The sequence below is a fragment of the Saimiri boliviensis genome, chromosome 6 (genome assembly GCF_048565385.1).
Source record: "Saimiri boliviensis isolate mSaiBol1 chromosome 6, mSaiBol1.pri, whole genome shotgun sequence".
Classification (NCBI taxonomy): Eukaryota; Metazoa; Chordata; class Mammalia; order Primates; family Cebidae; genus Saimiri; species Saimiri boliviensis.
The window spans coordinates 120,430,035-120,443,209 of NC_133454.1; the positions used below are offsets into that span (position 1 = coordinate 120,430,035).

The 13,175-nt window shown below is 47.2% G+C and overlaps 1 protein-coding gene across 1 annotated transcript in view; it reads right to left on the reverse strand.

Annotated features, from left to right (window-relative positions):
- Positions 1-4,042: 4,042 nt before the first annotated feature.
- Positions 4,043-13,175, reverse strand: part of DDB1 (damage specific DNA binding protein 1) — a 35,663-nt gene continuing 26,530 nt past the window's right edge. The window contains exons 22-27 of the mRNA XM_074401555.1: positions 8,459-8,629; positions 7,967-8,076; positions 7,505-7,674; positions 7,185-7,281; positions 5,412-5,541; positions 4,043-4,859 (exon numbers count right to left, since the gene is read on the reverse strand). Coding sequence (XP_074257656.1) covers positions 4,776-4,859; positions 5,412-5,541; positions 7,185-7,281; positions 7,505-7,674; positions 7,967-8,076; positions 8,459-8,629 — 762 coding nt within the window. The 3' untranslated portion in view covers positions 4,043-4,775. The remainder of the gene's footprint in view (positions 4,860-5,411; positions 5,542-7,184; positions 7,282-7,504; positions 7,675-7,966; positions 8,077-8,458; positions 8,630-13,175) is intronic.

A 13,175-nucleotide genomic window follows, 5' to 3' on the forward strand; every position in this document is an offset into this window, starting at 1 on the left:
AAGTGGTCCGATCCAGTTTTGAACCACATTTGTTTGAAAGTGCCTTCACTTCCCAGCTGAACAATCCCAGTTCCTTTGGTTCTGCCACTACCTTTGGCCTCCTGCTTCCTCAGCCTGTTACTGAGCTGCTTAAATTGGTGGCCACAAATGACATGGCATACCAGCAGTGGCCTGGACTCACACCTCCTTCCTACAAACATTGTACTTTCACTAATGCACTCTAATATTACTTTTTTTATCAACCTAATGATGTTGTTAATGATGACACACTGAGTACGCAGTAAAGAAAAACCGCAAGCATTTTTTGTTATGCTTTTATGTTATTTAAACACAAGCAGCCAGGCGGGTCTCCCTGAAGCTGTGTGGCTACATTTTGGCGGACGTTCACCTTGAGGCTGTATTTCACCTTGTTCGTTTTGGCCTTTTTTTCTTTTTTTAAATTGCATTTTAGGTTTGGGGGTACATGTGAAGAACATGCAAGACGTTGCACAGGTACACACATGGCAGTGTGATTTGCTGCCTTCCTCCCCTTCACCCATATCTGCTGTTTCACCCCATGCTATCTCTCCCCAAATCCCCACCCCGTCATTGGCCCATTTTTTTTAAATTTAAATTTAAATTTTTTTTTATTGCATTTTAGGTTTTGGGGTACATGTGAAGAACATGCAAGATTGCTGCATAGGTACACACAAGGCAGTGTGGTTTTCTGCCTTCCGTCCCCTCGCCTGTATCTGTCATTTTTCCCCATGCTATCTCTTCCTACCTCCCCACCCCCCATCCCTCCCCCATTGGCCCATTTTTTAATCCACTCTGTACGGTCTAGCTCTGCAGGGTCCCATGAGTCCCTCTCTGCAGGTTTGGAGATGAGAAACTGTGGAAATAAAAGACACAAGACACAGAGATAGAGAAAAGAGAGTTTGGGCCCAGGGGTCTACTGCTACCAAATCACAGAGACCAGCAGTGGCCCCGAGTGCCTGGACGCCCTGACTTTTATTGAGTACAAAGCAGGGGGCATGCTAGGTAGGATGAGGTAATGGTGGCCAGTGACAGGGTCAAGGAAATCACATGTCTTGGAGACAGGGGCCCAAGACTCTGAAGAAGCCAAGGCAAGGAGAAAACCTAAGGCGTCAGCACTTTTCTCATACTTGTCAAGAAAGAATAAGGTCACTAAGATTTATGTTACTAATTCTTATCTTCTAAGAAAAAGAGGAACCAGGTGCAGAAGCAGAACTTGAAAGCAGACATGGAACGTGACCGCTGAAGCACAGCACCGCACAGAGACTATTAAGTCCCCAGATGTCTGTGGGTTTCCCTGACGGCCGTCAAGCTGACAACAAGAGCCGTCAGGCTTACTCCACTTGGGAGAGTGGCGTTTTCTCCTCACTCCCCCGAGGAAGGAGACGTCTCGGCCATCTTGGACATTTCCTTCCCTAGCTGGCTCAACAGCAGGCACTTTCAGAGCGCTGACACTGTCACACAGCCAAGGCGTCCTCCAGCAGCCCTTGTGCGGGCGTGACAGACGACTTAGAGCATCTTGCCTTAGGGTCACCTCTTCCCCAATGCCACTTCAGTCCCATACTTCCTGAGACTTATTAGTAAGATTAAAGATCATATGATTATATAGATGTACATATTTGATTACATGTGAATAGCTATGTGATTATGATTTTTTATATAGGAATAACTATGTAACTGTATCTCTAATGCTGAGGCTTCAGACTCCTGCCCCAGCTCTTGCGGGGTTTACCTCCCACACTAGTCAACCTATTCTTAACAAGTAGGTTGCCAAAATATCCTGTAACATGAGATGAACGTGACTTCCGTCACATCCATTCTAAGTCCCAAGGACCCTCAGAATCCTAAGACATACTTCTCTTTTGCCCCAAACATCTGAAGGTTGCACTTTCCCTGTCCACCACCACTAAACCACCGATGTCAAATAGGTGCTCTTTCTTCCTGGCCCTAGGGCAGCTACCCAAAATTTTCAACAGGTGTACACTGGACAAGTGTCCACATGGCTGTCATATTTCATGCCATCTTCTCACATACTCCAGCACACCTCAGCTACCTCTGTTCTTAGCTACATTATGGAGGCCCACCTGCTCCACCTTACCCTATAAAACTGACTCTCCAGCAGAGTTTGCCTCATACTGGCCAATGAGCAGCCAAGAAATCCTGTATCTACCCAACAGAATTCAGGATACTTAGTACATAGATTCCAGTTCCCATTAGTGAATCTCCAAACAAGTTCTACACTGCCCTTGGCCTTTCGTTGATTTCCCCATAAAATTTCTGTGACCTTATGGCATTCACCTTTCGCCTATCAACATTTGCTCCTTTAGTTTGGTTTGGTTTTTGTTTTTCTTGTCTTTTTGTTTGACCCTGAGGCTTCTCAGTTTGGACACGGAGCCTCTAACTTCATGTTGTTCAAGGACTAGTTTGGGCATACCCCTTGATTGCAGTTTCTGTGTTTCTTCCCCACTTCTGTGGCTTGTGGTTTCTCAGTAACAAAAGGGACCCTCCACCCTTGGTGGAGGATCCAAGCTGCTGTTTGCAGAATGACCAGCCTCTGGCTTGGGATCCCCCTAAATGGTCGTGTGATGAGTCAGTGTTTCTATTATTCTCCCAAAGATCCCTTCCCGCAGAGACCTGGAGCGATGCTAGCTCATCAGCACCTACAAGGAATGAAGCTGTTTCAATTGGCTACAGCCATGCTCCAAAGACAACCTTTCACCCCCAGAGAGGTGATTAATGGTTTTTAAGAGGTGATGTGGGAATATGGCAACAGAATATCAGTTTCCAAAGTTGGAATTCAACCCCAAGTGAATATACACAAGAGTATACAAAACAAAAAACGGCAGGAAACAAAGGACTCCACAAGCTTCCAAATTTAAGACTGAAGTCACTGATAACCTTTGTATCAACAGCAGGTCTCAGCCGCTAGTCAGGCCACTACAGGGCACCAGAATGAGAATCCCAACATATTCTGTCTTTCTGATCATGACATCTTATAGCTGGTGCTCCCATCTAGGATTAAATTTTTTAAATAATCACAATCCGGAGACTGCTGCTTGCCTGCCTCATTAAAGCTGGCCTCTGGCAGGGGGGCAGGTCTTTTCAAATTCAAACCATGACTTTTAGAATTCAAATCAGTGTTGGGTTTCCACTTCAAACTGTGGTTTTTGAGATGCTGATTATCTGTCAGACCTCTCAGAAGAGTAAAGTGGGATAAAAGGGTAATAAAACATTCTTCAGGGAAGGAAACTTCCTCCAGAAGGCCCTCACACCAGGAATGCTTCTTTGCTCTTTTTAAGCTAGAATCTCTCAAAATCACAATTTGAACTTGTAACCACAATTTTCCTGACACTCTATCAAAGGCTGGTCTTAAAGGAGCCACCAATATGCCTAGGATCAACCCTACTCCACCCTGGGGACAGAGCAGCCTTTCTTCCCACTGGATCACTAGGAGAAATGTGGGCCCAGACACTGGCCCACCAAGCTGAAAGACGAGCTTTGTTTGCCAGACAGAAGAGTGAACTCCGTGTATGTCCTACTCTTGCTGTATTCTCAAACCAAAACCAACAAACAGTCACTTGATTAGATCAGAGGAAATGAGGGCATGTGGCAAAAAGCAGCTGGGAGATCCATGAGTTACCAGGTGGCCTGGGGGCTAGGTGACTGGATACTGCACACAAGAGCTGGCTATAAAACCAGGAAAGGAAGCCCAGGCAACCCCCAGGCCCAGCAGGTTACAGGCAGAGGCAACTAAGAATTAAATGGCGTCAAGGGCAACCAAAAAGACCAGTGAATTTCTAAACTCTGCCCATCATCCTTGGGATCCCATCAAAAACAATCACACGATCAAGAAGAGGTACAGGTATCTTCACTTTCACTACTTGAGTTCTTCTAACAGCAAGGGCAAGTGAATGCAAAACCTACTATAAAGGGAAGGATACTGCCTAAGTTCACAGTAAATTAGGAATAGTATACCTGGGGTGCTGCATAGCTGGGCAGGGGAAAACAAAAACAAAAACAAATGTACTTTTCTTCTTAGATTCTACTTTATTTGGTAAAACTCAGAAACTAACAATTCACATCCTCCCACCTCCTTCTTTCCGAAGAAGGCAGTCTGCAGAGACAAAAGGGCTGTGGCATGGGGACCATCCACCATCTCCAGGTTTTATACAGGGGCTGCCATGATCTGGCAGCCAGGCCTCTAGGGCTGATGCTCTCAGAGGAAACAGAAGAAAAGTAAAAGGAAGGTCTCACACTTCATAAACAATGAAACCCTCCCAATCCTCTTCCCCACTACCCACAACTCCCTACATTGCCAATCTAAATAAAAGATAGAGGACAATGCGTGTGAGATAAACACACACACATGCACACGCACGTGCGCACTCTCTCTCTCTCACACACACACACACACACACATACACACGCGCGCGCGCGCACAGCTTCCTTTCAGCCAAAGAAATGCAAAATCCCTCCCTGGAAGGAGGACAACTGGCAACACCAATGAAGGCCTGGTGGTCCAAGCTGATGGCTGGAATTATGTGAGACTGGTAAAAATCCAGGGAGAAAATGTTTCACCTTCAACTCACTCCAGGTCTCTATGAAGCCTGCCCCACTTCCAAGTAGGGGAACTGTGGCTTTGGGGGCAGGTGACTTAGGGAAAGGCCTCCCATGGCCGAGAAGATGATGGTGGAGAAGAGGGGGAGGGCAGCAGGGCAAAGCCTTTGGGGAGGGTCAGAAAAGGGGCCCCCTGCCCTTGGCTAATGGATCCGAGTTAGCTCCTCCACAACCTTGATGAGGTCGTCTGCAGTGGCTTCTCGCTTCATACCGCTGCCATCATCATACTGCAATGAGAAGATGGGCATGGCTTTGAGGACCAAGAGAGTGCTCTCCAGAAGCTGGGGAGGGGGATGCCCCAGTGAAGGAGGCACAAGGCTCCACCAGTCACAGGAAAGGAAGGACTCACCAGAAACCCACACCTCCCCCCGGATGGCACAGGTCAGCAAGGACACTACCTGGTCTATTTTTCCCTTTTTAAGGATGCTCCCCAGAGACACCATTTCCAGTGAGCAATATCCCTAACTCCAGAATCATGGCCATTTCTCCTCCCTGCGGGATATCCTGACCCTGCCTCCCACCTTTGGGTTTCGCCAAAGATCCCAAATGTGTCTTCATTGCTCAAGGACGGGATTAACATGGGTAGGTTTCCTAGCACAGAGTCTGGTACCTAGTGGGTACCCAAGAGCCATAGCCACAAACATCTCCTTCCCCTCAAACTCCACCTTCCATCTGGTAAGGATTACAGAGGGCCCCTGGCATCTTGGAACTGAGAAAGGGGGTAGCCAGGGACAGTCTCCTGGCACACCTCGACCTCCAAGAGACTTGACTGGCCCCACCTGCAGGTTTGCCACCACCTCTTGCATCTTGGGGCGGCTGATATCCAGGAAACTCTCAATCAAGTCACCATCGATGAAGCCTGTGGCTGGTTCTGTCTTCCGCTCGGTGTGAAAGGATCTCCAGGTGGACGTATGAGTTGAGGAACACGTGCTCATCAGGAAACACCCTCCTCAGTCATCCCCACCTCTGAATAAGATCATAATCTAGAGCAATCATCAGGATTAGAAAGGAAACAACTTTCCTTTGCCTTGTTTTTTGGACATTTTTGGAATTGAAATAAATGTAAAAATATTACCTAATCTAATTGGTTCTCAATTGGGGTGATCTTCAAAATAGTTTTTGAAAGTACAGATCAGGCCGGGCACGGTGGCTCAAGCCTGTAATCCCAGCACTTTGGGAGGCCGAGGCGGGTGGATCACGAGGTCAAGAGATCGAGACCATCCTGGTCAACATGGTGAAACCCCGTCTCTACTAAAAATACTAAAAATTAGCTGGGCATGGTGGCGTGTGCCTGTAATCCCAGCTACTCAGGAGGCTGAGGCAGGAGAATTGCCTGAACCCAGGAGGCGGAGGTTGTGGTGAGCCGAGATCGTGCCATTGTACTCCAGCCTGGGCAACAAGAGCGAAACTCCGTCTCAAAAAAAAAAAAAAAAAAGTACAGATCAGATTCTACGAATGTGAAGCCTGTACAAGTATGGAAGTTCTTTTAAAGCACTCTAGGTGAAGCTGATGCACAAGAACCACTCATCTAAGTCTAGCCTCAAAGCTCCACAGAGGAGCCATTGTGGTAGTGGCTCACGTCTGTGATCCCACGACTTTGGGAGGTTGAGGCAAGAAGATCATCTGAGTCATGAAGTTCAAGACCAAACCTGGGCAACATAGTGAAATCCTGTTTCTTAAAAAAAAAAAAAAAAAATCAATTAGCCAGGTGAGGTGGCATGTGCCTAAGTCCCAGCTACTTAGGAGGCTATGGTAGGGGAATCACTTGAGTCCAGAATGTCAAGGTTGCAGTAAGCCATGATCCTATTACTGCATTTTAGTCTGGGTAACAGAGCAAGACCCTATCTCAAAAAAAAAAAAAAAAAAAAAAAAAAAAGAAGGTGAAGAAAAGCAGCAGCTCCGTAAATAAACAAACTGAGACTCGGTTAGACAGGGCTATCAAATCTTGCTAGTTAGCCAAAGATAGAAATCAGCCCATCAGCCGTCCTTGGCTACCAGGGTCACAGGCAGGAGCTCCTCACACCTCCAGCAGGGGCAGGGAGGGTCCTTTGTATCTCCTGTACTAAACAAATTTCCAACAGCACTTAGATTCTGAGGGTCCCAGGGTGGCTGATTCATGGGCTTCGGCATTTTCCACTTCTTCACCTTTCACCTTCTTCTGGTAGTCGCTCTAGTCTCAGACACTGCTGCCCTCAACAGGATCCCTGAAAGGATGTGCACCTGTTTTGTAATCTAAACTTACATTTGGTGTTCTACAGCGAGAAGACCAGAGGTGGACACATTTCAGGAATACAAATGTACATTTCCAAGATGGACCAGCAAAAGCTGGGTGGTAAGTACTTTCTTTGGGAGTCATTATACTGTTCTCTCTATTGCGTATGTTTGAGATTTTCCACATGAAAAAGCCAAAAACAAAACAAAACAAAAAACCTATTCTGTATAGGAACCTAACCAAGATATGTTAACAGCTTCCGGGTAACGTGACTGCGTGTGCCACATATGCCAGGATGTGCTTTCAAGCAAGTAGACGGCTCTGAAAAGGATATAAGGAGTGCTCAATCTTGCCCACACTTTTGATGACTTTATTGAGTCGATTCTGCATGTCCAACAGGAGGTTGTACCAGCTCTCTGACAGTGAGGTCACCAGACCTGAAGAAGTGAAGGAGGCAGTGAGCTGCAGAGAGCGCAACCCCACAGCACGCATCCTCAAGGGCAGCCCAGGTGAGCAGCACGGGGAGGGCTAATGTGCTGCAGCTTCCTGTACTAAACGCCTAGGTCTTGTCCAGTTGCTTTCCCCAGTCCCTCAGAATGGTGGTTTCAGGAAGAAGGCCTGTGCCTGTATGAGGGAGTGCCCTGCAGGGGCTGACCTTACCTATCATGCCATTGACCGTGCCGAAGAGCACCGAGCCTTGTGTGGGGGTGGAAGTCTCACCCAGATTCTGCATTACCAGAGAGCCATGGCAAAAGACATTGACAAACTCGCCCAGGTGGAAAAGACCAACCTCCTGAAGGTGCTGCCGCTCCTCGTCAGTGGTGGCAGCGCTGAAAAGCGGTGAGAAAGTCAATTCCTAAACCTCCTGTTTCCACCACAGGCCCTGAGACAGGACCACGTGCAACGGACACACTGCTTAACTTCCCTGGGGAGCTGACAGACTCCACAGTAGGGGAGCCAGTCTAAAGAGGTGGATTTCTGTGACCTTTTATTCTCTCATGAGCAAAGTTCTGTCTCTGTAGAGGACCTCCTGAATCTGACATAGAACCCAATGCTTGCATCCACCAGAGACCCAGGAGCTCCCATCTCTCCCCACCACTCCCAGAGCTGGCCACTACTCACCTGTCCTTTTGACACACAAACAAGTTAAAAGCATTTTCAGCCCCCAGAAAATTGTCATCATCCAAGATTTCCACAGCACTCATCCAGTTGGGATTAAAGTCTCGAGCAATCTTAAAACAGACAAGGTGAAACAAGAAAACACAATCAGCAGTTTGTGTGAAATTCAGTTCTGGGACTTGTGTTTCCTTTATTCAGGAGCAAGGCTCCACCTGCAGAAGATGTAGCCCTGTGTTTAACAAGTGTCACCCAGAGGGATTCTCCCTTGACCTCTCTGCCAAGGCAGCCCTTTTGGTTGCCAATTGCCCCAGAGATGAAGCCTACTCAGAGTTCAAGTTGGGAGTCTCTAAAAATACTTCATCAATGTAGAATGTCTGTTCCAGGGAAAACATTTCTGCCCCTAATACTGGGCTGGATTATCTTTCCCCACCAGAGACACTTGTAGGAGCTGTGGCTCAAGCAAGAAGTCTGCTAGCATTCCCCTCCCACCATCACCTCTTCAAAGTTTCCTTCCATGGGCTTATAAGCAAGCAGCAGCACTGAGCGCATGAGGTCGCCCACCAGGATGAAGTCACCCTTGGTCTTCAGGTAGAGCGCCATGATGTTGTTGTAGTGGTTGCATTCAGTGCGAAGCTCCTTCTCTGCTGTCCACTCATAGAGCCGCACCTGGGAAAGGCATATTGTCTCTCTCAGCCAAAGGGGCCAGAGCTCTCTCAGAATGACTGCCCCCCAACTCCTCGATCCTCCATCTGCACCACCACTTCTCAAAGTGCAATGCGGGAAAAGAAACGTTTTATATAGTACTGGGGTGAATATTTATTATTTTGCTATTATTTATGAAATATGAAAACACAATGAACGCCATACTAGGAATACGAAACTTCCCAAGTTTTCCTTTACATAAAAAAATGAGTCCACGTAAAGGAAACAGTAATGTGGGTATAATACTACAGATCTTCTTATGATTTCCGCAGTTTGGTAACTGACCTGCAGAAATATCTGTGGAAAGAGATCAGTCTCCAATTTCCTGATCGAAGTAAGATCACCTCCCAACAAACCACCTTTTCTGAACCCTTCTCAAAACTCATGCTGGGCCAGACGTGGTGACTCACACCTGTAATCCCAGCATTTTGCGATGCTGAGGTGGGTGGATCATTGAGGTCAGGAGTTCAAGACCAGCCTGGCCAATGTGGTGAAACCTTGTCTCTACTAAAAATACAAAAATTAGCCAGGCAGTGATGGCGTGCACCTATAATCCCAGCTACTTGGGAGGCTAAGGCTGTAGTCAGCTGAGATCGCACAACTGCACTCCAGCCTAGGTAACAGAGTGAGACCCTGTCTCCATAAAACAAAAACAAAACAAAACAAAACAAAACACCTCATATCTTTCTCTGATGTGAACCCAATGAGTACAGAAAACCAACAGAAGTCCAACAGAGGCTGGGTGTGGTAGCTCACGCCTGTTATCCCAACACGTTGGTAGGTCAAGGCAGGTGGATCACTGAAGGCCAGGAGTTCCAGACCAGCCTGACCAACATGGCAAAACCCTATCTCTACTAAAAATAACAAAAATTAGCCAGACTTGGTGGCCCGCACTTGTAATCCCAGCTACTCAGGAGGCTGAGGCACAAGAATTTCAAGAACCCAGGAGGCAAAAGTTACAGTGAGTCACGATCATGCCACTGCATCCCAGCCTGGGTGACACAGTGAGGCTGTGTCAAAAAAAGAAAAGAAAAGCCCAACAGAAACACTGTCAAATAACTAAAGGAACCTAAAGAACCCAATTCTGGCCGGGCGCGGTGGCTCAAGCCTGTAATCCCAGCACTTTGGGAGGCCGAGGCGGATGGATCACGAGGTCAAGAGATCGAGACTATCCTGGTCAACAAGGTGAAACGCCATCTCTACTAAAAATACAAAAAATTAGCTGGGCATGATGGCGCGTGCCTGTGATCCCAGCTACTCAGGAGGCTGGGGCAAGAGAATTGCCTGAACCCGGGAGGCGGAGGTTGCGGTGAGCCAAGATTGTGCCACCACTGCACTCCAGCCTGGGTAACAAGCAAAACTCCGCCTCAAAAAAAAAAAAAAAAAAAAAAAAGAACCCGATTCTGTGGCCACCCTCTAACAAACCCCAAGAGGGAAAAAGAAACTCTGCTTTCTTCTGTCTCCACCATAGTGCTTTCAATTACAACCACATCTCCAAAAGAATGATGATGCTGCTGGGTGAGGTGGCATGAGGCTCACGCCTGTAATCCCAACACTTTGGGAGGCCAAGGCGGGTGGATCACCTGAGGTCAGGGGTTTGAAACCAGCCTTGACCAACATGGCAAAACCCCATCTCTATAAAAACACAAAAATTGCCGGGCGCGGTGGCTCACGCTTGTAATCCCAGCACTTTGGGAGGCCAAGACGGGTGGATCATGAGGTCAAGAGATCGAGACCATCCTGGTCAACATGGTGAAACCCCATCTCTACTAAAAATACAAAAATTAGCTGGGCATGGTGGCACACGCCTATAGTCCCAGCTACTAGGGAGGCTGAGGCAGGAGAATTGCTTGAGCCCAAGAGACAGAGGTTGCGGTGAGCCGAGATTACACCATTGCACTCCAGCCTGGGTAACAAGAGTGAAACTCTGTCTCAAAAAAAAAACAAAACACACACAAACACACACACACACACACACACACACACACACACACACACACACACACACAAATTAGCTGGGCGTCATGGCATCCTCCTGTAATCCCAGCTACTAGAAAGACTGAGGCAGGAGAATCACTTGAACCCGGGAGGTGGAGGTTGAAGTTAGCTGAGATCACATCACTGCATTCCAGCCTGAGCAACAAGAGCAAAACTCCAACTCAAAAAAAAAAAAAAAATGTAGAATGAAGATGCTTTACTATCAATAGACAAATGGAGAGATACTTGGCACAGCCCAGAGCTAAAGAAGACAAACTCAACCTGTCTGAGCTGACAAGCCTCCCTGGCAGATCCTTCAGGATCCAGATAATCCCCCTGGCCTCTACATATCTAGAAACTCCTAGGCAGAATATATTAATTAAGCCACGATCTCTCAAAATCTGTCCAAAGAACCCTAGCTACACAGGAATATATTCCAAAAGCCATTTGTAGTCAGTACAATGGTTGGCCGGGTGCAGTGACTCAAGCCTGTAATCCCAGCACTTTGGGAGACCAAGGCAGGTGGATCATCTGAGGTTGGGAGTTCAAGACCAGCCCAACCAACAGGAGATTAGCTAGGCATATGCCTGTAATCCCAGCTACGCAGAAGGCTGAGGCAGGAGAATCGCTTGAACCAGGGAGTCAGAGGTTGCAGTGAGCCGAGATTGCGCCACTGCACTCCAGCCTGGCCACAGAGCGAGACTCTGTCTCAAAAAGAAAAAAACAGGCCGGGCATGGTGGCTCTCGCCTGTAATCCCAGCACGTTGGGAGGCCAATGTGGGCGAATCATGAGGTCAGGAGTTCGAGACCAGCCTGGTCAACATGGTGAAACCCCATCTCTACTAAAAATACAAAAAATTAGCTGGGCATGATGGTGGATGCCTGTAATCTCAGCTACTCAGGAGGCTGAGGCAGGAAAATCATTTGAACCCGGGAGGCAGAGGATGCAGTGCACCGAGACCACACTACTGCATTCTAGCCCAAAAAGAAAAGAAAAAAATAAACAAATAATTACAACGGTTACCACACCTCTATCACAGGGTAAAAGGTACCTCCAGAGTGCCCCATCTTCAGGTAAGCCCACCTTGCTGGGCCTCCACACCAGAGGCAGTGAAGGGAGGGCCTCAGAGCTCCACATGTTCCACTCTCTCTCCATACGCTCAACCTTCCCATCACCTTGGAGAGAGTCAAGACCAAGGCCAGACACCACCAAAAGCTCAAGACTCCAATTCTCTTCCCAAAAGGTTATAGACTTCCACTGTCCAATACGGTAGTCACTAGCCACGCCTGGCTGGGAAACACCTGAAATGTGCCTAGTCAAAGTTGAGATGTGTTCTGAGTGTAAAATATACACCAGATTTTGAATTATCAGTATGAAAAAACGTAAAATATCTTAGATATTGGGTTAAATAAAATACCTTATTCATCTCACCTGCTCCTTTTTGCATGTGTGACTCCTAGAAATTTAGAATGACATACATCACTCATATTTCTATTGGCCAGCAACAGAACAGATATGTCCTTACCTGACCTCAAATGCCACCCTCCACCCTCTTGATCCCTGTACCTACTCACTGCACCCTCTGGAACACAGTCATTAATCATGGGCAGCCTCTTCTCTGGGCAAACCCTTCACCTTCTCATTCTAACTGATACCCGTGGCTCTCTCATAAGGGCCCTGTGGCCCTCTTGTCTGTTTTCTCTTCCACTGTCTCTCCTAGCAGTGGAACAGGAGATAGCAATCTCCCACACTCCTCCTCTGCTCTTTCAGACTTGTCACTCCCTCCCCCAAAAACACCACAGTTTTGAAGCTCACACCACCAGGCCACACAACCACCATCATCCATTAAAGCAGTCACCTGAATTCCCATCCCACCCATCACTCTCTCCCACTTATAAGAGGTTACTCTTATAAGTCTTGGTGACTGTAATATTCACAGAGAAGGTCCTTCTAGTACCCTCACCTCTTAGCTTTTCTGACCCTTTCTTTCCCACTTACTTTGTCCATTCTTATGACCACCTGTTAAAGGCTGGCATTACAAGTAACTGCACTCTTCCTGAATCTCATGTCCTCTGCTTGGCCTCTTCTCAGGTGCCCAGTCCACCATCATAATCACATAATCACTGTCTTGCAGATTCTCAATGCCCTGACCCTTCTCCCCTTTCTCATGCTTACCCAACAAAACTTGACTTGGATTACATTTTCATCTTCCACTACCAGTAAGGAAAACCAACCAACAGGATGACTATTGTTTTAATTTCAAGACTAGTAACTGAAAGGGCGATTTTAAATCACTCAGGAATCGTGCATTTTCCTATTCCACTCACTCTTCTGGACCTAAAACAATGAATTCATCCTTTTTCCACTCTACCCAAATTGCCAATATCTCCTTCCCATCTTCTCTCTCAGAAATTTCACAAAAAACAGGGATACAGCCAAAACGGCATTTCCATGAACTTCTATGTCTGTTCCCTTCTCTGCCACTGGGAGATCCCACCTCCTTTCCACCTGGCCAAGAACAATGGCTCTCCA